Source organism: Parambassis ranga, chromosome 1 (genome assembly GCF_900634625.1).
Source record: "Parambassis ranga chromosome 1, fParRan2.1, whole genome shotgun sequence".
Lineage (NCBI taxonomy): Eukaryota > Metazoa > Chordata > Actinopteri > Ambassidae > Parambassis > Parambassis ranga.
Window position 1 is genome coordinate 5,124,861 of NC_041022.1, and position 26,735 is coordinate 5,151,595.

Below are 26,735 nucleotides of genomic sequence, written 5' to 3' on the forward strand. Positions count from 1 at the left end.
TGCGGTGACATCATTTCATGAAGCTTCCTATGAAGCCACAAAAGGCTTTATACCACACATAATAAGTGGTACTAACTGTACCACCCATGACTTGTAAACAGACTTTGAAATGTAAAGCTGCTGCAGTTCCTTTAAGAAAAAAAGATGAGAAGAAAAGAAAAATCCACAATGAACTGCAAAGTAATATTTAGGGTATTAAGTTATGACCAAAAACATGTTTTGTGAACTCACAGTGACTTTTTAACCACAAAATTCTAACCAGTTTATCCAATTTGTGCCAAATTTAAAAGAGATTTGTTTACAAGAATAGGAGAGACAACAGGAAACAGCTCACACGAAGCAGACATTCTGTGGTTGATCCTTTGAGAACCATCAAGGCTTCAGCAACAGATGCTTTAAGTGCTGTAACTTGTGAGCGGAGCCACCGTGGAACAGACTGGATCGTACCTGCCAACACTCCTGTTTTCCCTCATATACTGTATTTCACTGCAGTGTTCCAGCAGGCTCCTGTGTAGTTATTTCTCCTGATAAATCTCATTTGCATGGCCTTCAGACTTTATCGCTGAACAGCTCTACAAGTTTGGCATGCCTGTCTGGTGTTGCCAGATTGCCCATGAAACACAAAAACGACACACACACACACACACACACACACACACACACAACAAACAGTAATATAATTTTAAACCTGCCAATAATTGCGACCTGGGAACCCAGAACTGGATTCAATGCTGTCAAAATGTCAGGAGAGGATGACATACAGCCTAAAAAACGTAAATACGTCTGCTAATATAAACACATTTTAAGCACAGAGCAGTTTCACAACAATGCTGTTGGAACACCGACCTCCGGGTTACATTTTGTGAAGAACAACCCCCCCTGCTTCTCCTCCTCCTATCCTCACAATGTCTCTGCACATCTCCCCACACCACCTTTTTTAAAAAAAAAGGTCTTAAAAAGGTTAATCACATCATGATGCAATTCTTATTGATTAAAGGATTTTGAGTGCACCACTGGACTTGGACCTGGAGTCACTCAGGGCATTGATGTCAGACAGCTTCATTACACGATTTACAATCAATAATAGAAGTCAAGGGTACTTTAGAAAGGTAAGACAGGTGCACAGGCCTGTACCTCATAGACGTCTGCATGTATATTCATGCGGCAGCACCTTTTCCTGTGCTTCTATTCATCATGTCTTCTCTGCACAGTTCTTTCCATTTGTTGCTCTGTCTCGCCTCCTCCTCTCGATCCACGTCCCTCTTTCACCCTCTTTGTCCCTGCCACACTACTGCAGCCTGTGTGGTTGATGGTGCATCATGAAATCTGCCGCCTCCACAGCTTGGCTTCCACACAAAGACATCTTTTCAGTCCCAGACACCAAACTATTTATCAATAGTCACCTGACACCAAACACATCGGTGTTACCTGCTTAAAAAAAACCAGGCAGACCTAATCAAGCCTTTTTACATTTCTGAGAACTTCAGCTTGTTTTTCTCATGCTTTAGCAGCAACTGTGGGGTGTTGGTGTGACTTCACGCAGCACCAGATGATGCGCTAACCCTCTGAGATATCAAATGAAAAAAAAAGGGAGACTTGGTGTTTATATATTCGCTGTGTGTTCCAACATGCCCTCTGTGCAGTCATCTGAAAGCACCGGCCCACCACAGACTGTCTTTCCAACAGACTCCCCTTCTCATTCTGTAACACATTACTAAACAATGATCCACTAAGACAACAGGCACATCACACACTCGCCCCTCCAGAATAACACCTACCCTGATGAGGGCACTATGTGGGGAAATCTGACAGTTGTACCTTGCATTATTATTCTCATCTGCAAACCAAATTTGTGTCTGCATCATCCTGAGGTTAGAGATATAGCTCAATGGGATCCTGTTAACGGTGGGACTTGTGGCTTATGGAAAGGCTGCTTTGTTCCCAGGGTTGGACTTGTGTGATACCAGGGTGCCAGCCAGACCTAGCATCAGTGCCAAGGAACCTGGGGTAATGTGTTGGCACTGAACTGCCAGAGACTGAGGCGAGACAGACGGTTTGGTGAAAAGAGAACTGAGGTCAGTGTGAAGGCTGGGTATGTGAGGAAGAGGAGAAGATGAAGGGACTCGGCATGCTTGAAGGATATAGCTTAAAGTGATATTTAACTGAAGCCAAATGTTTGTAGTCACTTTCTACTGGAGCTTTTACTCTCTGGGAGCACATTAAAAGTCAAACTGTGACTTTTTCTGAGGTCCTGGAGTCACTGCCACTCATTTACTTTCATTTTAAAACCCTCGCACAGGCCAGGCAAAGAGGATCTAATGACTGCTACTCACCCCCCCTCCCCCCTGTCAGGGTCATACTAATCGAGACATAATTTTGCACATATTGACTGTGAAAGCTGAGGGAAAGGCGCTGGAGGTTGAAGTTGAAAGGACAGACCTTGAGGGCAGATAATTTAGAGACTGACTGCTGCTTATTTCCCACAATGCACTTGGTTGAGGTGTGTGTGTGTGCTGCAGAAATTCACTGAAAGTCATGTATTTTTCTCATGTTTATTTTTTGAAGTTTGAGGGTTTGTCTGATGTCTCTGGTTGCATGGACTTTTTAAAGCCTTTTGATGGTTTTACTACCTCAGAAGTGGATTCAGCACTACACGTCAAGAGACTATCTGCCATTTTTTTAGCAATCTCTCAATAGATATGATAAAAAGTTTTTTTTAAAAGACTGACTGTTATTCTTACCTGGAAGCGGTGGAAGTCTGCAGGCTTGAAGTCATTTGGAGAGCATCCACACCAGTCCACGATGTGCTTGTACTGACACTTGCAGCCCAGTTTACGGTTCCAGTTTGTGATACGCAGGTTGTTATCCACCATGCTCTCACAGTAGGCGCTGTTCTCCAGCACAGTGTGGAAAAACGACTAGGAAATGAGAAACAGAAATGAAGTCGGGGAGGGAGGGCAAAGACAGAGAGACGAAATTAGAAAATTGTGTATCTTTTATTTTTTTTTACACCATCCAATTCACGGGAGGAAATAGAGTGGGTGCAGAGAAAGGAGATTCACAGGAGCTCATGATAAACATTCAATTTCCCCACAGAGATCATTCAGTTCTCATCCAATCCTTGTATACGGTTGAAAAGTCAGCCTTTACATCTTCCCTTCATTTTATGATTTTTATGTCCGCCTTCGAGTTCTTTTTTTCCCCTCATGCACCTCAAACAAAGCAATGAAAGGAGAACAGTGTCTGTCTAAACGATGCAGTGAAAGTACAAAGCAGTGCTTACCTGTCAGTCAAAGATTAAAAAACACTTAAACCTGTGTGTGTGTTACCTCAGCAGGCAGCAGGGTGTAGGCGTAGAAGCGCTTCATGTTGGTGACCAAATCATCCTTAGAGTTTATCACATATTCCACGAACATGCGGTTGAGAAGGAACCAGTCGGACCCGCCGTCCACAGAGATGCCTTCTGGGATTTTACGATCACCAAGCCTCCACATGTGGGTGTCGCACTCAAAGAACAGGCGGTCCAGACCTTGCTTACGGATAAACCTAAACACACAGGGGGTGATGTTACACTACTGAACCTAAATACACGTAAATCTCTAAAATCCAACACCCCTTAGAAGGATTATTATTATTAATGCAAGGCAAAAATAAACCTTTTGTTTTAACATTATTCTGTAGAAAACAAAAAATTCTGCACTCCTCACCACAACTAACAATCTATGATTGACTGACTTGTAACCAACAGTCAAAATTTTGCAAGTTTCTGATGTAAAAATAATAAAAAATAATAGTTAAATATATCTATAGCATGTGGAAGCTCCCATGTTTTTCACTATTTTAACACGTTGTTTGTTCTATTATTTATAAAATTGACTGCCTTATAAAACCATGCTCTCTCTCTCGTGCTGTTTTCCACAGAGAAACATCTCTGTTTGGAAAATCCAAAAAAAAAAGAAAAAGAAAAATCCAGTCCTCTAAAAATATACAATTTACATAAAACAAGCTCTACAATATACAGTTCTAACACTTGTAAACACAAGACTTTGTAGCCGTGCATGTCACAACATGACCTTGTTTACAGACACTGGGGTGAACACGGTCTTCTTGTAGGAGGAAACAAAGCTTTTTAGCTGCTTGTAATAAAATCTGGGGGGAAATCAGCTTTTTTCTGCTCTGTATAAATAAAATCTTGTTATATTTCGGATGTAATTTCCACAACAGCTGACTAAATATAATGATTGTTTTTAAATTAGTATGACAGGAGCTGCAATTCCACCGTTTCTTTGTAGCAGTGTGTGCGCGCGCCCTATGTTTGGCCTTAAAATGACTTGACAAATGTGCTGTTCGCACATGCCACTACACACTTTACAGCAATAAGAGTGACACCCTGCATACACAATGTGAGGTGTTACTCCTGCGAATGTATCGAGTGTTAAGAGTCAGATTCGGGTCAGCCAGGTCAGACTGTTCCCTCTGTTTGTCTGGAAGGTGACAGAGACTGTCAACGTGTGAGTAAAAACACACACAAAATGACATTTTAGAAATGTTCCTATTCGTTTTTCAATTTTTCATCCAGACATATTGCAGGCACTGGTGGATTAACAAGATCATTACTGTTGTTAATAAGGTTTTACATCTGGAACAAAACAGCTACAATCTGAATAAACCACTGAATAAAACACTGTGACTGCAAACACAAAAAGGTACTGCTGAGTCACGCTGACTCATACATCCATGCTGGCTAGTTTTTTACGTGCTTTCGGGTATTTTTACCCAGTGTTGGGTGATGACTGGTTTGCCACAGGGATGTGATGGGGCAGAAAGCAAAGGGGGTGGGCTGGGTGGTGTTAGCAGAGACGGGCGCTCTGGCAACGACCTCACTAGCTCACCCCAGCAAGAAGGTTAATTAATTAGCCACAGATGGGAGCTAATTGTATTATGATTCAGTGACCATGCCACACTGGCTGGACTGCGCTGCATGTGTGCACACACTGTAGGTGCTGTGTGAGAGAGAGAGGACTAAGGAAGATGAAAATAAAGTTTAAAACTTACCTAGCATTGTCTCTGCCATGGGACTTAATGAAGTTCATGTTTCTGTATTTGGACAGGAAGGCCACCAGCTGGTTATTAGTTCTGAAATGGAAGCAAATGAGTTTAGACTGGGAAACATAGCAAGCCAAAGCTAGAGTTGGAGCATAGATGCAAAAAGTACATCCACAATATGACTTTTGTGAGAACTGATGTGCCCAAAACCCACATTCGGCAACAAGTGAAGAGTAAGCATCTCTAAAACAGGGCTCTTCCTGGTGTGTAGTGGTTTGTAGCTACCAAAAGAGGTCCAAGGTTCATTGATGGGTGTGTGAAAAGTGGCCTGCGTGCTACACAGCAATGTCAACATGTTTTTTGTGTGACGTAAATGTGACCACAGATGCTTGATTTGAACTGGCTGCTTAACTTTGACCACCACACAGATTGTATTTACAGTAAGTAGGATGTATTGTTGAATCATGGAACTTTTTGTTCTACAAATTCATTCTTCTTTTTAGTCCTCAAACAAAGCAGAGAAGGGAGGTTTGAGAGCAGGAATATGTGTCTCTGCATGTAATTTGACTGCACACAAATTCAGTTCCACTTAAACACGTTTTTGACCGTGTGGGCGTTTCATCCACATGGATCGGAGCTTGAAAACGCTAACGCTTTGTAACTGGATCCCAGAATGGATCCATTTCAAAAGGGTGCTTCCATGTTGCACAACAACAACAAACTGAAACTTGTTATTGCTTTATAGCAAAATCTTCTACTTCTCTACTAACATAGCAAGCAGCAAGTGGACAATGGCTATTTTTTTTTTTTAATTTTGAAACACTTTAATAATCCCAGCCTCATTAAGGCTGCCCCGCAAAGAGTGGCACACACCAGTGAGTGCACTGGAGGCAATGTGGGTAAAGTGGAGGAGTTTGGATTGAACCACCAACCTTCTGATTATTGGACAACCCTGCTCTACCACTGCCGCCCAAGTTTTTATTACGTTTTTAGATCCATGTTACTCTGTTTATATCGCATTAGTTTTGTGTGCATGTACCATGTCTTCTTTTCTGTTTTGCCGTGTTTCTGAGGTAACCTTACAGCACCACTCATAGGCCCGGCATATGTACTGCAGCGTTTTCGTTGGTTTTGTGGACACGTGTTTACTACTAAATCATTTACTGATTTACGGAAAACGACTTCATCATCACGTGGATGTGGCCTGGAGGATGAAAGAAGTTCTAGTGGTTAAATACCATCTGTACATATGTAAACATATATTTAAGGACTACCACAAAAATGCCTCGTAGCTCACTAACAATCCATTCTCAATATAGGCATACATACTGACTGTATATTCAACAGTGAGGCAGCAGTAGATTAATGGGTGAACAGATGTCTGTTCTGCTCACTGGGACACTCCAGTGAAGTAACAAACACATTTTACAAGTGGTGGCTGACTTTACTGTTATAGAGAATTTAGTTGTTGAGGGGCTTTAAGTCACATACCAATCAATTACAGACCTCGACTGCTCTCAGTATTAGTCCCTCAGTCCCCTCAAGCTGTTGGAGCTATTTAGGATTATACAAAAGATTGTGCTATCCGTGATTTTGATGAATGACTTCATGCTGCTCTTACATTGTAGAGCAGTCTCCTCCCTCATACACAGGCCAGATAGGCTAAAAGCTTTGCTCTGCAGGCTATGCCCCAGTCAATGGTTCTAACATTTCATCTGCGGTGGAGCCTTTCATGATGGCTTGGCTTGCCTTTCTAAAAAAGAGCAGTGAGGCTCAAGGATCAGTGGGGGGAGGGACAAGCGCATATTAATGTCATTTTCTCTTGAAGGAGCAATTTCACAGCCTGGGGGGCTTATCTTAGGAGGTCCTGAGCCATAAAGCCTAACTGATGATGTGCTACACAGACACATGCAGTTCTCTCTGTCTCCACTTCCCACACAGACATACAGTATGCATATGAGTATGCACACTGACAATACGATATACTACACGCACAAATGCTTGTAGGCATGCAGACACAAACACACCCACACCACACACACACACACAGAGCAGAGGGAATTCATGTCAAGCTCCAGATTTGCCACCTGAGTGGTCACCTCGTCCACTGGGTCTAGTTTGCTTACTGTCAGCCCTGTGGCTGCTCTGTCTCACAGTGGTATTCACACTCACACACAAACACACACCTACACACACACACACACAGACTGCTGTGTGTGAGAGTTTCAAACCTATGTGCACCTTTTCAGTATCAATGCAATTACTCTTGATTATGCCTGTGTTTCACGTCACGTCGTTAGCACCAAAGAGCTTTGGCATACTGTTCCAGGGGCCAATGGCTGATTACCATAGCAACCCACACTATAACACATGAGATCTGTGTCCTGAAAAAGCTTTCTGCAGAAACTTCTCAGCAACATGTTCAATAAGGAGGCTTCGATGTGAAAGCCCCCCCCCCCCCCCCCCACACACACGCAGCAGGAAATGACACCTATCACTTATGGAACGAAGTTAAAATATGAGCTACAACACTTTTTCCTTTCCCAGATGCAGATGACAAAGTGAGAAAGATTAGAAGATATGACGCCTGCAGCCAGTCACTGCCTCACGAAGCTCAGACTTCTTAAAAGCTGCTGTAAAGTCTATGAAAGGGGCTTTAAAGAAAAGGAAAAGAGGTAAAAGGCAAGGAGGCTGTATAGATAAAAGCTGGGAAAGAGGCCTGTACTCTCTGACAAAGCAAGCGTGTAACTCATCCTCTGGCCTCTCAGGACACACACACTCGCACACACACACAGGCACACAGGCACACATAGTATATCTACCCCTGGACACACAGCCCCTCTGCTGGTGTGAGGGGCTCTGGGATTGCCTTTGAGAGGCATCCATGCGGCAGGACAGACATTATCAGGGAATTAGAGGGGAAATAATGCTTGTCTCCAATCCCACTGATAACAACAGCGACAGTCAGGGCAGCGCAGGGCAGGGGAGCCCCCTGCATTCCTGCCTGCAACCACATAGTGCAGTCACAATGGAAGGACAAGCACCATTTGAAGGTTATGACCAAAATCATTTAGAAAATACATTTAATAGGATCAATGTAAATAATGGAGACTGGCGCGGAGTGAAGCGTCTCTTATTCCCACATATTGTCCTGAGCTGTAATGATAATGTAATGCTGATGTGTTTATTTCTGTGGAAGAATGCTTCTTTTTGCCGAATCCCCATCCTAAAGAGATCAGACAGGATTGTCAGCTAAAAAAAAAAAAAAAAGAAAACAGCTGAATGGGTTTTGGTTTGTTGCTTGAGGACACTCGAGCAGCACGGCTGCTCACACTCTACAGGGGCTTGAACCCAGACCTGCCGCCAAAAAAAAAAGAGACTACATTTGCAAGTTCAACTCTACACATATAAGCACTGTGCAGTCTCAGTTAGATCCAAGCTGTGGTTGCAAATGCACTTGCTGAGCAAAGATACAAGACTGAAATTTAAATATCTCCATATTGCATGGATCTAAAACATGCACTTCCTTCTCGTTTCCCGCCTCAAACTGCTTATTCTGGCTTCCTTCACAGCTCCCTGTCATTTTTGCCTCTCGGGTACCTCTTTCGCTCCATCAATCGTTTCGTTTCCCAACAGATGGGGCTTAAAACCTCCACTGTCAGCCCTTTTCTCAACAACATCACCCTCATGCAAATGAGAAGGCAAAAAAAGACGAGAAGAAAACAGTGTCTGGGCGCGCACATGCTCACAAATACCTTTAATCATGCACCGACAGACACACAGACTGCCCACAGGAAGCACATACAGACGGAATAAATATGCACAACTGCACACAGACAGGTGAACTATCCAGACGTGCACACACTGGAACAGACACAGAGATATACGTGCAGAGGCAAACAGACACAGACAGCACGTCAGCAGCATTCATCGATACAGTAAAAACCACTAACACAACAAGACTGAACCCGCCTATGAACAAAATCCACATTTGCTGGAGCCTCGTAGCTCCAGCTGTGGAGACATCAGATCCAGCTTCCTTTCACCCAGTGGCCATTACAGCTTGTCTAAATTCAACTGGTGGACATCTGGCTGTGCAGAAGAGATAACTCTCTCCTTAATAGGAGGATTTTAATTGGCTGCTGCAGAGCTAAATCAAAAACCCAGCAGACCCTCAACTCCCAGAAGGACTATAAACTCACATAAAAAGAGCTACAAGTCACCAAATTCCTCTTCCAGCTTTATTCCTTGGCTTCACGTCCAAAGTTTGTGGATTTTGTAGCTTTTAATTACAATCTACAGCATCTTAAGTGGGATTCTTTCCAGTGGAGAGATGACTTTTGGACCATACAGTACACAACAGGCCCAGGGAAGTCAATAGGTATTGACTCTGGGCAATTAAATTGCAATCAGTTCAACATGTAACCCATTCAATGGAGTGCAAGCTAGGAAGCAGGCACATTGAAGAGAAGGTGTGAATGAATGGCATTTGAAAAAGCAGAGGTTCTACTTCATTGATCTGTTTGGCTTGGAGTGATTCTGTATTTAAAGCTCAGAGTTAACCACAGGAGCTCACACCGCTGTGTGTATTGAATTTCTCCTATATTGGCTGAGAGTGGACGACGACTGTGGTGACAGCTCTCTTAAAGAGAAAACCATGGACAAACATAGACTGTATATTAAGATGGATGAACCTTCTGCGTTTTCACCCACTTCATGAAGAGTGGCTTTGGAGCTTAGAGCCATATTGGCAGGATAAACCTGCAGGCATTGCCTGCAGGTTTATCCAAGAATAGACAGAGCAGTGGATCATGTAAGGTTGAGACCTGTGCCCACCTGTCATTTAAAGTGACCACACCCTTCATTACACCTAACTTTAAGCCTTAACAGCAGCTCGTCTGAACAGAGGGTATGCACACACTGGAACACTCCCACCTCACTTGGACTGAGTGGCAAAACATCCAGCAACATGGCTGCCTTCTACACATGAAACTGAGGAAATGGGAATAAACTGCCTAAATCAAAGGCAGCTGGAATTACTATGATCCTCAGAACCTACCAAAGAAGCAGCGATCCATAAACACTAACGTGACTGAGAATCAGGTCTCTTGACATTTACAGTATGTGTACCTGATATCGATGCTGAGAACATAATGGAAGCAAAGCCTGAAGGCTACAAACAGCCTTGAAACTAAATAGGCATGGCAGGTAGTCGGCGAGTAGGATCACAACAGCTCTTCCCTTTTTTGATGTGTTTTTGATTTGTTTCATGGGCCTTGGTGTTTAACACAACGCTGTCAATCAACAAGCTTTGTGCCACTCAGTACACATTGGCTTCCGCATCCTGTGACATCATATACACACCCCCTACAGACTGTCTATGTATTGTCACATGTTTTTGCGGGGAAGTTGGGCATTTTAACACGGACGCCTTTGGAGGATGACTCACGTTTGGAGCTGCCTCAAGTGACTATTTAAGAAACTGCACTTTCTGGCACATTCTACATTTGGGTTCATTTTCCTGGAGGAGGCTGCTTGTGTCTAATGTACAGATTTGGAACTTTGCACTCAGTTCTCTGTTACCTGATGGGGTAGTCGGCAGCACTGAGGTTGATGAAGAAATCCCAGCTCCAGTCTCTCATGGCCAGCAGGTCAGCCATGGCTCGAAGATACATGGTCAGCAAACTGGCTCCACCCCAGATGGTGGCCATTCGCCAGGGCGTCACCCTCACATTAGGATACTTGGTGGCCAAGGCCTGTATCTGCCTGTGCAGGTAGTTAGAGCGCTGAAACAGACACAGTGGTTGACATTTAACTAAGTGTAATGATTCATTCCTTTATTAAAAAAATAATCTCTAGCTTACCTGATCAACATGTATGTAGTAGTAGTTGGAGGTGTGGTAGATGGCTTTAAAGAGGCGCTGAAACTGGCGAGAGGCTCGTCCATGGACCACCAGGACGAACGCTATTCTCACTGGTTTCGATGGAAAGTTCTCAGCAGAGTCCTCATCCCACTGGATGTTCACATTGGCTTTACCTGTGCAGACAAAAAGGGAGCAATGTCTATATTTATACATGTGAATATAAATCTGCTTTTCGCTTCATTAAATTCTGTCTGGATCCTGAATCAGTAATATATTCAGGGGTTGTTTGCATGTTTGATTACTTAATCAAATCTGTTGTTTAATGGGTGCTATGAGAGGCTGCAGACGAGGCGCCATTAGTCACTATATGATAGGGAGCACCTGTAAGTATCTTCGAGGGACAGAGAAAGCAGGAGCAAAAGCATAATGATTACAGCTAATAATGCTAATTAAATGTTATTCTTTTATTAAACAATAAACCGAAATGGCTAAACAACAAGGTTGCTAAGCAACACAGTGAGTGTCAGCTTGAGCAGTGATTAGCATATTCATAATAATTAACTGCTATGTCACAAGTGAATGTTCACTGGGTGTTTTATATTGTCTCTTAAGTGTGACACAGTCTGAACCGAGAAAGTGTGTGTTTTATAAGTATCGATTAAGCCGGTCCCTTTAAGACTATAATACAGCCAGAACGACTTTAACAGGAGGTAGGTGTATAACGAGGGTGACTTCCCTTCCCCATAGATGAAGAGGCCACATTGATCAGAGTTATCCACAGCTGCGAGAAAGCTATGTTAGATCTAAAGTATCGATCAATAAGAACTGAAATGTCAGAGAGCTCCCTCAAAACACAGAACCACAGAGCCATGACTCATTCATCCATTCATGATGTGATTGAATTGGAACTATGACAGTTTTAACCACACAACACAGCACTGTAACTACAATCCACCCTCAGACAGGAATCCTATAAGTGCTTTGGCTGGGGCTTTCGGGGTGGGGCACAGCTTGACAATGTGCCATCATTCCTCTCAGGCAAAACTCCCAGAAGATGCTTTGGATTTTGCACAAATGACAACAATGAGCATGCCGGCAAACACAGTGCTGGTCGCAGCCTTCCAGGCCACTGTCAAATGAAACAATTCCAGCAATCTCTGGAGGGCTAACCTCATATTACTCTATTGTGTGGGCTTTTGTACCACCCTTAACCACTGAGAAATACCCCAAGCTAAGAAAAAAAAATGCAGCCCTGTCGAGTCCCCTAACATTATCACAGACATTGTTTGTTTTTGAATCATCAGTTATTACAGCAAATGTGCGCGCACAGCTTATGAGACATGTTTGTTCACAGAACGTGCCTTAAGGAGATTAATGACTATAATTTGGGACTTGGAGTTCCCAAGGGTCTGTCTGTGGTGTAGAAGTGGAGGAAGCTGAGGGAATTCTGAGGCGGGGGCTGTTTATTCCCCTCGAGGAGAAGAGCTCCTCCCGGCTCCTCTCCACATCTCGCCCTGAGGTCCTGTAATTACTCAAAATTTAAGGCCAAGAGTCCGACATGTCTTCTCTTTATAAGCTGGACTAAAAGGCCCTCGTCCCTTCCATCCAACTAATCTCATTCAGTCAAATTTGAGGGCAGGTGTCCAACATGGCTTTGTTTAAAGGTTGACCGCACGGAGAGGTTAATGACACGCTCCCTTGGCTCCAATTGGCCGTGGCTCCTGTCATTCACTCACATTTACTTCTTACTGCTCTTTTCTCTCTAACTCTCTTAGTGTTTGTGTGTGTGTGACAGCTCAGGGGGAAATCTGCTGCGGGCCGTATCAGATTGAACAGTAATTGGTGGCCAGCTAAGAAGGTTCACTGGTTTGCTTTGCACACGGATAATTGGCCAGTCGCTTCACAAAGCACTTTGAGAGTGTGTGCTATGCTAGCTAGCTGAACTAATGAGCACTGCTGTGTGTGTGTGTGTGCGCGTGTCAGAGGGCTTAAATTTTATTGTCAGGTTTGTCAAACATGTGTGAGTCTCTGCAGAGGAGTTTCATGTGCAGTATTTTTTTGAACATCCTTTGCACCTGAGCAGACTTCAGGCCTCAAAGAAAAAAAACAGAAGGCCTCTTCTTGAACTCATCACTCTTCATCATCTTTGCCTTTGCCATCAATCTTTTAAACTGCCTTTCCCTCATCTGCTATCACCCCGCTCTCTTCCTCCATCATCTTGTGTAACTTCAGGCTCTTACCCATCCTCCATCTTAACTGCTCACATGAGAGGTTAGAACAAGAGCTGAGCTATATCCCAAAGGGCTTGTAACAAATTGCATTTGAAAATGTCTCAGGGTTGGTGTCTGCTGCTTGAAGCCATCCACAAAGCCAGCTTTGCAGGTATAAATCAGAATGGTGGATAAGATTTCTATGAATACGATAAGAAATGTCATTTAAATTGCTTTGAACCTGCAGATTTCTTTTTGTCCGCGTGGGTTTTTTTGGGGGACACAGGTACACCACAGGGATGTGTGCTCACTCCAGTCGAAGTTCACAGTTGTGAAGGTAGTGGACGACACCACCTCATATCGGACAATGATGAGACTCTAGGAGATCTAGCACCTGAGAAGATGGTGTTCAGATAACAACCTTGTTCTGAACATCAGCAAGACCAAGGAGGTCAATGTTGACTTAAGGAGGACGGAACACAGTCCTCTCCTCATAGAAGAAGAAGCTGTGAAGCAAGTGGAGAACATCAAGTTCCTGGGCATCCACATCACATCTGACCTGACCTGGTCTCTGAACACTTCTCACCTGTTGAAGAAAGCCCAACAAAGGCTCTTCTTCCTCATGAGGCTGAAACTTGAAACCCACTGTCTCAGTACAACAGTGTGGGAGCTGCACCGTAAAAGGACAGAGAAGACTTAGTGCAGGTGGTGAGAACGGCTCAGGGGATTGTAGGAAATCCTCTTCCAGATCTGGACTCACTATATGCTGACCGGATCCAGTGGAAGCCCAGGCGTGTTGCTGCAGACCCCACCCACCCAGGCAACAGGCTGTGTGTGCCTCTTCCTTCCAGTAAGAGGTACAGAAACATCAAGAATCATACAAGAGACACAGCTTCTTCCCCAGAGCTGTGAAATCAATCACTCCCCCTTCTCACGCGAACACCTCCCCCCTATAGACACTCCCTGCAGACACACATTCACACCCTGTGTTAAAGCCTGTGATATGCACTATGCTGCACTTTATAACATCCTGCCGGACTTGAACCAACCATTTTTTGTCTTTTTGTATATATATTGCCTTTTCTGAGTGTGCCAAGAGCTTACTGGACAAAATTTTGTTGTACTATGCGTAATGACAATAAAGTTTCGTGATTCTTCTACATAAAGATAGATGACAAGGCTCCTCCTTCACTCAGCGGTCAAAAGCGAGGCCAGTCTGTCGGAGGAGAAGCTGGATCACTGCTGTTCAGTCCAAACACTTCTTTGTCAGCTACACCAGTCCATCAAATTTTGTGTAGCTTGGCAGCTTTACTGGCTGCTGACCATGACATTTCTTTTCATGACAATACATTTTTGATTTTGATTTTGAAATACTTTATTAATCCCATCAGGGAAATTGCTTAAGGCTACCCAGCAAAGAGGGCCACACACCAGTGAGTACACTGGAGGCAATGCGGGTAAAGTGCCTTGCCCAAGGACACACAAAAATGACTAGGGAGTTGGGATTGAACCACCAACCTTCCGGCTATTGAACAACCCTGCTCTACCACTGAGCCACTGCTGCCCTAGCTAATTAAATGTGAATGCGCCAAAATAAACGAATAAATGAACACATGAACACGCGATCAGCATGATAACAACTAACTAACTTGTGGTCACTGTTGTGTGTCCTTGGGCAATACACTTTACCTGCATATCCTCCAGTGTACTCACTGGTGTATGGCGCTCTTTGCTGGGCTGCCTTGAGCAATTTCCCCATTGTGGGACTAATAAAGGTTTCAATTATTATTATTATTATTATAAGTTTAGTTTTTAGTTTAGTTTGTGTCCCATGGAGGAGGGATGGGTTTAGGATCTATACCTGGCCCACCACCTGGGGGTGAGGGAGATGTTTTGGCCTCACTTTTAGGAAGCTGTCATGTCATCTATCTATTTATGCAGTCAAACATAAGACTTGTTCATCTGTATGAATGCAGATAACTGAGAAATTCCAAATTTGTTAGAGGACATTTTAACTGGAAGACAATCACAACTCTGATTTTGGATTTGAAGTGGACAATTTTTAACAAACTCCAACATAAAAAACATGCCCTGCACATGTTGATCAGAACTATTACCACCTCTAAATTAGATATGCACACAGTATTGTCCAACGCTGTGCAACACACAATGTAAAGTACTGGGTTGATTTCTGATTTAAGAGAAGCAAAATGCTATTAGCATCCATTGGGAACCAGCTAACATGTCTGTTTAATGATCCTTAGCTTAACAACAAAGTTTCACATAATCAGCTAAATGCTCTAATAAGTATTGATTGGATCTGTTAAAAATATTGATTATAGCATCAACACTTTTCACAGGAAGACCATTATATTGGCAACAGCTGCCAGTGGAGCAACGTACAGTCACATCATTATTAGGAAAGTTAGCATATGGGAAGCAGAGGGAGTGAACATGTTCCTCCTGTATTCAATGATGCTAATACAGAGCTAACACAATTGCTAATCTAGCCAAGGCCTCAAGGACAGAATACCGATCAAATAAAATTGGACAATTTTCTGCTAACAAGGTTAGGGCTTGAATTGGGAATGGGGAACAGAGGACGGGGGAGAGAGAGAGAGAAAGAGAGTAGCAGGGGAGAGAGTGAGAGATAACACATTGGCAGGCAGCAGGCAGGCAGACGGGGAGAAAGAAAAGTGATTTAATTTAGCTGTCGTGTTGTTACAGCCCAGCCACCAGGGGAAAGCCCTTTTCAATTTCTTTGTCTCTTTTGATCAAACTGTCAGTTTGAGTGGGACGGTAAGTTGCTGTGTGAGATGACAGGAGCTTAGGAGCAGACAAATGATACTTCTGCTCTTGGGAAGGAAAATGTACGAAAGTTGCTAAGTCACTGTGCCTCTTCGAGTTATAATAACATGAGCCAGGGCCAGGAAGGTATCTGAGTTGAACAGGCAGGATGTATAATAGCTTTCTCCTCCTCTCCTGCTGTCCATAAGGCATTCAGTCCACTCCCATGTGTGTACATGTGTGTGTGTGTGTGTGTGTGTGTGTGATGTTCACTTAAACATGGCTGCTGATGCGTGCTGCTCACTGATGGCTGCAGCCGCAACAGATTTTGTTTACAGAATCCACAAAAGGACTGCAGATGTCTATAAATTCTTCGAGTAAAAAGTGTGTATGAGTGCTTATGTGTGTGTGTGTGTGTGGGTCTGAAAAACAAGGAAGAACCTGTGTTCTGTGGCCAGCTTGACAAAACAAATGAAAATTGGAAACCAATTTGGAGAGAATACAAACAGCATCCCAATTTTCTCCAACAATTTACTTCACCAATTACACATCAGCAAAAAAAAAAATAGACATGTCTTGCCTTTCATGAAAAATTGCAATTACAAGAACAGGAAAAATTTCACCATGTGCTAAAGACTGGCTGACAGACTACACTACTCTTTGTACTCAGCTTGGTGCGTATTATTTCTTCTTTTTTTTTCAGCACAGTCAGACATAATGTGAAAAAAGTTTCTATCCATATGAGGAGAAGATGCTGACAACCTGTCTGCAGTATTTGTAGACTTTTTGCAGACAAGTGAGAAACTCAATAATCAAAGTATGCCTGAAACATCTATATCTTAATCAATATCTGCTGTAGACACGTGATGGGGCAAGAAACGTTACTTTCTACCAAAGGTCTGGTACAGTTTCAGTTATTTCAGAGACTCTGTATTACTGTTGCCGGAAGTTGTTGGACTGAATATTATATTGCCAGCTCTGTCAATCAAATTAGACCCAAATCCACACTTTATACCTGTTAAAGGTAGTGTAGGAGATTTCATTCTGATGCACTTTTTGTTAAATTAGTGTAACTTCTCTTTACAATCCGATAGCAACCAATTAGTTCGGCAGTTTCACATTAAAGGGAAGAATATGAATCATCTGTGGAAGCTATAAAACGCTAAAAACATTGTGGACCCCGCACAGAGTATTGGCTGGTTGTCACTCTCTTCCTGCTCTGCACGCACCAGAGAGGTACGTGCATGATGGCCGAAGTCATAGCTCGTCTTCAGGTAATGAGCGTCAATGTGAATGGGAGGCGTGGCTTCGAGAGAAAGGGGCGTGTGTTTACTTTCGAAATCTGACTGACTCTCACTGAGTTTTCAAAATCTCCTACCCTACCTTTAAGTCTTTGAGTGTCACATTCTCAAAAATGTGACACTCTATTTATTTGGTTGAGACATGTTTATGTTAGAGGGGATTTTTTTTGAAGACTTTCAGCACCTTTGAGCATCATAGATCTCCCAAAACGAGGGAAACCTTGCAGATATTAAATCAGTTTTGTATCTTCTAAAAATGGCTGTTGTGGAAATGAACAATTGCAGTAGCAACAAACTAAGAGGGCAGTGAGCCCAGTGCATTCTGGGTGCAAAACTGCATTGATTTTAAACTTTTGGGATAGTCTGATTGTTGACGTCTTGCTACAGTTTTTTTAATGGGAATCACAGCTGTTCTCTCTGGTCCTGTAGCATTAATATTTCTACTTTAAATTTAATGATCAAACAATCAGTAAATTACAGCGATGGACTCACCCTCAAGGGGGCAGTAGCGAGTGACCTTCTCAGGCATCAACTGTCCCTCCTTGTGCCTGCAGTAAACCTCAGCGATCTGTTGCCGACACTCCTTGCTCTTGGCTCTGGACAGAGCCGAAATGGCTTCCTTCCCGCTGATCTCGCACTTGGGTGGCTGGTCGTAGGTCACTTCCAGCGTCGCCGCAGTCGCCTGCCTCTTGTGGGTGTGCTGATGTCTGTGCTGTGACTGGGCCTGCTGGGTCTGTGAGGCACGATAGTGCTGCCGCTGTCCTCCCGCCGTGCCCTGTCCACCTGTGTAGGAGGTGTTGCTGCCAACTACTGGCGGCTGGCGGTTGATGGGGAGAACCTCGTTGGAGCTGCGACTCAGACTGGGGGAGTTGTCCCGCCAGGCTTGCTGCTGGGCGTGGGCCTTCTCCTGCAGGTGCTCCCGCTGCTGCTTTCTGCTGGTGGCACCTACAGATTGCCGGTGCGGCTGTGAGCGAGCACCAAAGTTACTATTGTCTATATTCTCAAAGTCTTTGGGCACTGAGTTCTCATTGTTGCTGTCGACTCTACTTTTCTCCTTGGGCCGATGGGAGTAATATCCATCCTGGATAAAAGAGACAGGGAATAGAAAGACAAGAGAAGTGCAAACAGTGGAGAGCGAGGGGAGAGGAAGAGGAGGGGGGGGGGCACAAACAAGAAAAACAAGATCAGAATTGAGTGAGCACAGTGCATATCAAGTGTCGGATTAACAATCAATGTGGCATGTATGAGTGGGCAGCGCCGCATTGAAGCGTGAGGCATGAAATGAAGTAGCAAGGTATCGAGTGTGAGGACTACAAGGTGCAACCAAACTGGAGGTGATGCGGGGCCGAGGGCTCCGCCGCTCTGTGCCATCATCAGATTAGCCCTGGTTTCAATTAAATTCTCCCTCAAATGGGCCCAGTGCTCCGTAAACAGATTACCAAGAAGGGATAAAGGGCCAGAATATGAGTGTGAGTTTGTGTGGGAGTTTGTGTTCATGCATGTGTGTACAATTCCTTTTTCACTGGAGCCACATGAGAGGAAATAGTAGTGGTGGGACGCCTAACTGGAAAGGCTGAACTTGTCAGTGCTGTGTGTCTGCATATATGAGATAGTGTGTGTCTGTGTGTGTGTGTGTGCATGAGTGTCAGAATGTACAATTTCTCTATCTTTCTGGTAGAATAGGCTGAAAGCAAAGGACGAGCGCAGAGGAAAAGGGGTAATGAGTGATAGAGGAGAGTGTGAGGCGAGGGAGCAGTGACACGAGGCATGAGTTCTGCTCCCAGGAAGGGCCCGGTTTGTTCCAGTAAAATGTGCTGCGATGCATCAAACGAAAACATTAAGAAAGCTGCCTGAGTGCCACACCGCTGTCACACACCTTGCATGATACACAAGAGTAGAAGTGTAGGTATAAAAGTGACGGGGGACCGGAATGACAAAAAAAAAACAGCAGCCAAGGAAAGATAAAGCTCATAACGCCAGGGATTCCTGATGTGTTTCTGCATTTACAAGACACAAGAGAGAGGAGAGAAAGAACGGGGGTGGGCGAGTGCAATGTGAGGTATGTGAGACAGAATGGAAGCAGGTGAGGTGAGAGACACAAGGGGAAGCAAGTGAGATGCTATTGTGAGCAAAAAGCAGCTCAGCATGGAAATGTCTTTCCACCCCTAAAGCCGGGCCTGTTATCAGCCCATCAGCCTCCCCTCTCTGTAAACACCTTCTGCAAGCGCAATTACAGAGGTGGCCACATGACACACTTTCACACTGAGAGAGACAGGAGGGGGATGATATTACACAAGTGAAACAAGAAACAAAAACCTGGATGAAAAACAGAGGGAGAACAACATTCTCATTGTCAGTTCTTTTTAAGCTTCTTCCTTGGCAGAGGTCTGATTCTCGCAACACTGGATACCTTTGAGCTTTTCTGCCTCTCTTCTCTTCTCCTCTCCTCTCCTCTGCCCTTCACACTTCTCCTCACACACCCGTCTTCTCTGCTCCATTCACCTCTTATCACTTCTGCTCCCCATCTCTTCCCCATTTCACATCTCCAGAACCTCCATTTCTTCTTCTCTCCTTTATTATTCTTGACTTATATCTCTCCTCCTGCCTGTCATAACATCTCTCTTTCTCCTCTCCTTGTCTTTTTCTCCTTTCTTCACCCTGCCAGTTTAAACAGACCATGTTTGTCTGAATGGCAGAACCTGCTAATCCTGTGTGTAACAGCTGCTTAGGCCAGTGATCACCTAAAAAGAAATCCCTGCTTGTACAGTTTCAAAGGGAATGCTTTAGGAAGCTAATCCATGCAGTGCAAGTCACTGGATGTTTGCAGAGGTAAAATGAGTCTGTGTACAGCACATGCGTCTCCCCTGCCTGAAAAAAAGTATACTTGAGTGTGTCTGTGTTTAAAAGAGACGCAGAGAGCGAGAGCAAGTAAAGCAGAGGGAGCATGTGTTTGCCCCTGAGGTACTCCCGCTTTGACTCCTGCTGTGAGAGGAGACATGAGAAGATGAGGGACACAGTTAAATTGGAAAAAATGCCAGACTGGGCAAAGTAAAAATAACACACACAAGACAACAGAGTGCCTTAGCTTATCAGCACAAAGATATCACAAATAAGAAGAAATGTGTATAAGATGTATAAGAACAAAACGGATTGGCTCAAATGTGGCTCAGGTCCGAATCCGGCTAGCAACGTGCTACTTCCGGTTAGCGATGTGCTACTTTCGGTTATCGTTGTGATACTTCCGTTCACGGGGATAGTGAAAACGCATGACGCATGCGCACACGCGCAGTCCTACCGCGGCCTGAACGGACTCTGTATATTACGAGGCGCCACCTAGCGGTTTGGAGGATTGCAAACAAGCCGGATTAAGCTGGATTGAGTGCGGACATGCGCGTGATTTGAAAATAGGTCTGAACTGATCCAGTTTAAAGACTATCCAGATACAATCCTACTCTAGCTGGATTAACTTTCTCCAGTGTGAACGGGGCCAAATTTGTACGTCTTTGTTTATTAAGTGTGGAAATTCTTGCATGAGTTTTGTGCTGGGCCATTTCTCAACTGGCAAATGGTTCTTAGGAGATACTGCTAAAAGACTATGCTAAGCTAATAGCACCAGTTTTTAGGAAAACACACGTATTCCTTTTAAAAACAGTATGATTTGAACTTTACACTATCAGCTTGCTGTCAGCAGGCCTTCGTGTCTGGGGAACTGAAACCTCAGTCGCCCGTCAGCTTTGCTGCAGCTGCTGGGCGAGAGCTAAAAATTGCTGTTTTTGTCAGTGGAGTCTGGTGCCTTTGAAGAGAGCTGTACAACAGGGTCACTTCTGCATTGTTGGTATCTCTGTCTGTCACCTCAAAATGGGAGCATGTCAACAACCGCCTGCTGCGGGTGATACACCGACGTCATTCAACCTGACTCCAAGCTTCATTTGAAACAAACACAAGCACTACTACAATAAAAAGAAGCATATCTAACTAGAGTGAAGTTAACATACACTCAACAAAAATATAAACGCAACACTTTTGTTTTTGCTCCCATGTTTCATGAGATGGACTTGAAGATCTAAACTTCATTCCAGATACACAATATTACCATTCCTCTCAAACATTGTTCACAAATCTGTCTAAATGTGTGATAGTGAGCACTTCTGCTTTGCTGAGATAATCCATCCCACCTCACAGGTGTGCCACATCAAGATGCTGATCTGACATCATGATTAGTGCACAGGTGTACCTTAAACTGCCCACAATAAAAGGCCACCCTGAAATGTGCATTTTGTTTCTGCTTTATTGGCGGTCTGGGGACTCAGAACCAGTCAGTATCTGGTGTGACCACCATTTGCCTCATGCAGTGCAACACATCTTCTTCGCATAGAGTTTATCAGATTGTCTATTGTGGCCTGTGGAATGTTGGTCCACTCCTCTTCAATGGCTGTGCGAAGTTGCTGGATATTAGTGGGAACTGGTGCACGCTGTCGTATACGCCGGTCAAGCACATCCCAAACATGTTCAATGGGTGACATGTCCGGTGAGTATGCTGGCCATGCAAGAACTGGGACATTTTCAGCTTCCAAGAATTGTGTACAGATCCTTGCAACATGGGGCCGTGCATTATCTTGCTGAAACATGAGGTGATGTTCATGGATGTATGGCACAACAATGGGCCTCAGGATCTCATCACGGTATCTCTGTGCATTCAAAATGCCATCAATAAAATGCACCTGTGTTCTTCGTCCATAACAGATGCCTGCCCATACCATGACCCCACCACCACCATGGGCCACTCGATCCACAACACTGACATCAGCAAAGCGCTCACCCACACGACGCCACACACGCTGTCTGCCATCTGCCCTGAACAATGTAAACCGAGATTCATCCGTGAAGAGAACACCTCTCCAACGTGCTAGACGCCATCGAATGTGAGCATTTGCCCACTCAAGTCTGTTACGGCGACGATCTGGAGTCAGGTTAAGACCCCGATGAGGACGACGAGCATGCAGTTGAGCTTCCCTGAGACGGTTTCTGACAGTTTGTGCAGAAATTGTTTGGTTATGCAAACCAATTGTTTCAGCAGCTGTCTGAGTGGCTGGTCTCAGACGATCTCGGAGGTGAACCTGCTGGATGTGGAGGTCCTGGGCTGGTGTGGTTACTCGTGGTCTGCGGTTGTGAGGCCGGTTGGATGTACTGCCATATTCTCTGAAACGCCTTTGGAGACGGCTTATGGTGGAGAAATGAACATTCAATGCACGAGCAACAGATCTGGTTGACATTCCTGCTGTCAGCATGCCAATTGCACGCTCCCTCAATGCTTGTGGCATCTGTGGCATTTTGCTGTGAGACAAAACTGCACATTTCAGGGTGGCCTTTTATTGTGGGCAGTTTGAGGTACACCTGTGCACTAATCATGATGTCAGATCAGCATCTTGATGTGGCACACCTGTGAGGTGGGATGGATTATCTCAGCAAAGCAGAAGTGCTCACTATCACACATTTAGACAGATTTGTGAACAATGTTTGAGAGGAATGGTAATATTGTGTATCTGGAATGAAGTTTAGATCTTCAAGTCCATCTCATGAAACATGGGAGCAAAAACAAAAGTGTTGCGTTTATATTTTTGTTGAGTGTAGATAGAATGATCCAAGAGGCTCAATAACTGACTGATTACCTAATATATTTGCCATGTTTGACTACTAGATTGCTGTATTTAAATGACAGTATTACTTTGAATGCATCCCTGCTGGCTATTCTTTGTGGGTGGCTGGAGCTAAATCATTACAAAGAATTTGATTTGTTGCAAATTAATTGACACGGGGAAGAGTCAGGCAGGGTTAGCCCCATGTGGCCTGAAGTGGAAATGAGTAGTATTTGTAAGCTAGCACAGAGGAGATTCCTCTGGATAAACACACTGTGCTGCCTTCTCCTTCTCCCTCCCCTCCTCGCCCTCCTCCTGTGAGCAAAGGACTTCAGTAGCTGTGCTGCTCTTTAATCTCAGGGACTGGGCTCTAAGCAGGAAGCGGTGGGGTGCAGAATTAATAGTAGTGGCGGCCATCGGAGATAGGGCGGCTGCGTTGGGCTGCAGATGGGATTTGGAGCCGGGGAGAGGGGAGTGGCTATCGATTGTTACAGGGGATATGTTTTCTGCTCCCTGGGAATGTCAGGGAGGCGAAGCCAGGATTGCCTACCCTGCTGTGAGCTGGTGTCACACACACACACACACACACAAAAACGCTCCCTGAGCTCTGCTGAGGAGTGAGGAAAAAGCAGAAGGGGTAAACGTAAAAATCATCCATCACTGGTAGGTACATTTAGAGAGAGGCCTGTGGAGCTGAGACTTTCAGCACCCCCTCTGGGGATGGTTTAGTCCATTTCTCAATACAGAGCTGGCCCTTTCCACTTTCCCTCATTTCATCTGCCACAGGGGGAAATATTTCACCTGTCCTTTTTCTCTCTTTCTCTCCATTCCATGAATCTCCCGTGCAGCAGAGGAAAAGAAGCACATATCTCTCTCTCAGCACCTGTCCAGCTTCACCCCTCTCCTCCTCCCCTCTGCTGTATCATCCCTCGCTCTAGGAAGGGAAAGCAGTTCATCTGCTCCGCCCCTCCCCTCCTCCTCTAATGCCATCATTTGCTGTAGCAGTCCCAAGGTAGATGTGAGGGAGAGCAAGGTAGCAGCACATATCAGTTTCACCCCACCCTCCCAGCCCGCTTGCTTTAAAAGACATCATTCCTATGGGGCCGAGCCGAGATAAGCTACTGTGTGTGCCAGCAGCGCGCACTCTGTCAACACAAGCTGCTGTATGGACAGCTATGCGGACAACCACAATGTATGCACACGTATAGCTAAGTGTGTTAGGAACTACAGTATGCCTGGGTGTAAGTAGGTGAGTGCTGCATCACCTCGGGAGCATGTGTGCTAAGACCTGCTTGCCATGTGGCTAACGAGCTCAGATTAATTACCTGAAGTGAATTCCTGCATCACTCTGAGCAAGTTGTGGCGTCTGGCATGACAGGGGTGACTGATACACTGACAGACTTGGTTCACAGCTGCTCCACCACCTCAGGACACTGTGTGGAGGAATGAGCCAGGGTAGAGCGGGGACAACCTAAATGCTTAGTGACTTCTTAGAAGTCTTACTTATCATGGCTTATCACCAAGAGATGAGAGAAGGGGGGGGGGGGGGGTGGCTGCACATTTCTACGTTATGACACAAAAAAAACCACTAAAATCGTACAGCAAGGCTGTCTGAATCTGAGCCTTTCTTTTTCTTCCAACCCCTTCAACCCCTTAAGCCTAAAACTGGAGAATGCTGGTCACATGTAATGTCAGTGTGCGCATGTGTGTGCAAATGCATGATTAGCGGCGGCTTTGAATGAGCAGTCTGGTATGCGCTGAAGCTTCTTGTGTGCCCAGCAACAAACCCCGGAGTTACAGAGCTGAAGTGGGAGCATGTGTCTAGAAGCCCGAGAGAGCTGAAACTTCCAGTGTAGGAACATACATTTGGGGAAATGTTGCCCAGAAAGGATATTTAAAAAAAATTTTTTTTAAACGTCTGCATGAAACCACTGAGAACAGATTAAAGACTTTGGGAAACAATGATCTGAGGCTTGAGACAGGGGCCAGAGGTGAACTTACAAGCTGCTGTAGAATTTCTACTTCCTGCTGGACATTCTTTTGTCGTAATTATACGGCTTTACAGACTATATTTGCAAGTACGGATTTGAAGTCGGCATAGAGACAAAAAAAAAAAAAAGACCCAAAACTCTGAAACCACAACAGAAAAAAAGAAAAAAGTCTTCTTCCTCAAAATACGGACAGCACAGCTCTGCATGTAGAAGCTCGCCACAAAGACACATATGAGGAAGTTTATCAATTCCACCGGAATCTCTGGGGAGTTTCTTCGGGGCTATAGTGGAATTACAAAATACTTTTCCTTCCCTCACAATTTATGTGCATTCCACTGGCAGCATATTGCAGTCCTCCCCAAGCTCTACCTGTGCATATATAACATGCAGCCCACTCAGAGCATGGATGTCCCTTGATAGCCTGTTGATAAATGAACCTCACATCTCATCCTGGGGTATTACTGCACAAATATCACATTAAGGCTACAAGTGAGGTGATCAGGACCGCTTTGATTCATCAGGCCACTTCTCAGGACAGTGTGGGCGTGTACAGGCTGACACTTCTTCAGAGGTTTGCAGCAGCTCTGCCTGTTTATTTATAGATATCGCCTAACTGTTTTAAATAGATCATTTATATATAATAAAATGGAAATATCAAGATAAGACAGTAGATGTGGTTTATAAAGACAGTGAAACTATGATACTGACCCAGCTGTCATATTTATGTGATGATGCTCAAAATACAATAATTTCATATTTTATAGTTGATCTTGTTGACATATTTGCTATGGTGATGCTAATGAAGAAGAAGGACTTTAAATCTTAGCTAGCTTTCCAGACTGACCTGGCTCTTAACTCTTTAAATGCAATTTCTCTTGTCTTATTAAATTAAAGGTTACAGAGGTGGAATCAGATTAGGCGATTGTAACATAGCTCTGCTGTTTCCCCCTGGTTCCGGTCTTTATGCAATGCTAAGTTCATCACCTTTCTCAGACTGATAGATAGATGAACTTAATTCATCCTAAATCGGGATATCTCACTTAGAAAAACACGTATTTTCCACCTTGACAAACCTTTCCCTTGCTGTGTCTGGACAAACTGCACCATTATACATTTTTTGATATTAGAATATGTAAAAAATACTGTGTAGGGACGGGGAAGAAAGCCAACTAGAGGAGGTATCAATAAAATAAAAACTCCTCTTTCTTCCAGCTTCCTTCCCAGACAGCAGTTGTTTTGCCTTTATTCTTCAGATTCAGTGCCAAATGTTCAATACAGCCACTTCTGTGTTTAATTAGCTTTCTCCTGCAATGCAATGCAAAAAAAAAAATCCTTTGTTCTCTCTGGTCACTAATTCTTCATGTACTACTGTTGTACTATCAGTATTCCAGGCGCACACTTTGGACCATTATAGACTCTTGGCTGTTTTGGGCTTCAGAAATCCAGGAATTCAAGCTAATTCTTCTCCTGCACTCGGTAAATGTTTGAATTATAAATGAGTCGTTAAAAATGGGCATAATTTGATTTAGAATCTGCTCACTCTTATGGAACTGCTACAGTGGAAAAAATAAGACAGTACTGTAAAGGACTGTGTTCATATTAACAGTATTTCCTTCTGGAACCTTCCCTTTAAAATTGGATTAAGAAGAAACTGAGTTGAGAGATGACCTTAAATAACCCAAACGGTTTATTTCTGAGTGTGTAGCAACAACAAGGAAACTCACACTGAGAACAATGTTTGAGCTAAAATCCCTAAAGCATGTGGCAAAAGTGAAGCCGCCATGCCTGAGTCTCACAAGGTTTGGTTTGCCTTCTCCCCCTAAAAATCTTTACTTGGCATCCCAGCAGCTTACATAGAAGGATTACTACACACACAAACACACAATTAAAGCTGCAAGCA

The 26,735-nt window shown here is 44.1% G+C and overlaps 1 protein-coding gene across 1 annotated transcript in view; it reads right to left on the reverse strand.

Moving 5' to 3' along the window:
• The window catches only part of xylt1 (xylosyltransferase I), a 76,891-nt gene that overhangs the window by 17,577 nt on the left and 32,579 nt on the right, over window positions 1–26,735 (reverse strand). The window contains exons 2-7 of the mRNA XM_028403360.1: window positions 17,701–18,289; window positions 10,911–11,083; window positions 10,630–10,832; window positions 5,056–5,136; window positions 3,330–3,546; window positions 2,742–2,918 (exon numbers count right to left, since the gene is read on the reverse strand). Coding sequence (XP_028259161.1) covers window positions 2,742–2,918; window positions 3,330–3,546; window positions 5,056–5,136; window positions 10,630–10,832; window positions 10,911–11,083; window positions 17,701–18,289 — 1,440 coding nt within the window. The remainder of the gene's footprint in view (window positions 1–2,741; window positions 2,919–3,329; window positions 3,547–5,055; window positions 5,137–10,629; window positions 10,833–10,910; window positions 11,084–17,700; window positions 18,290–26,735) is intronic.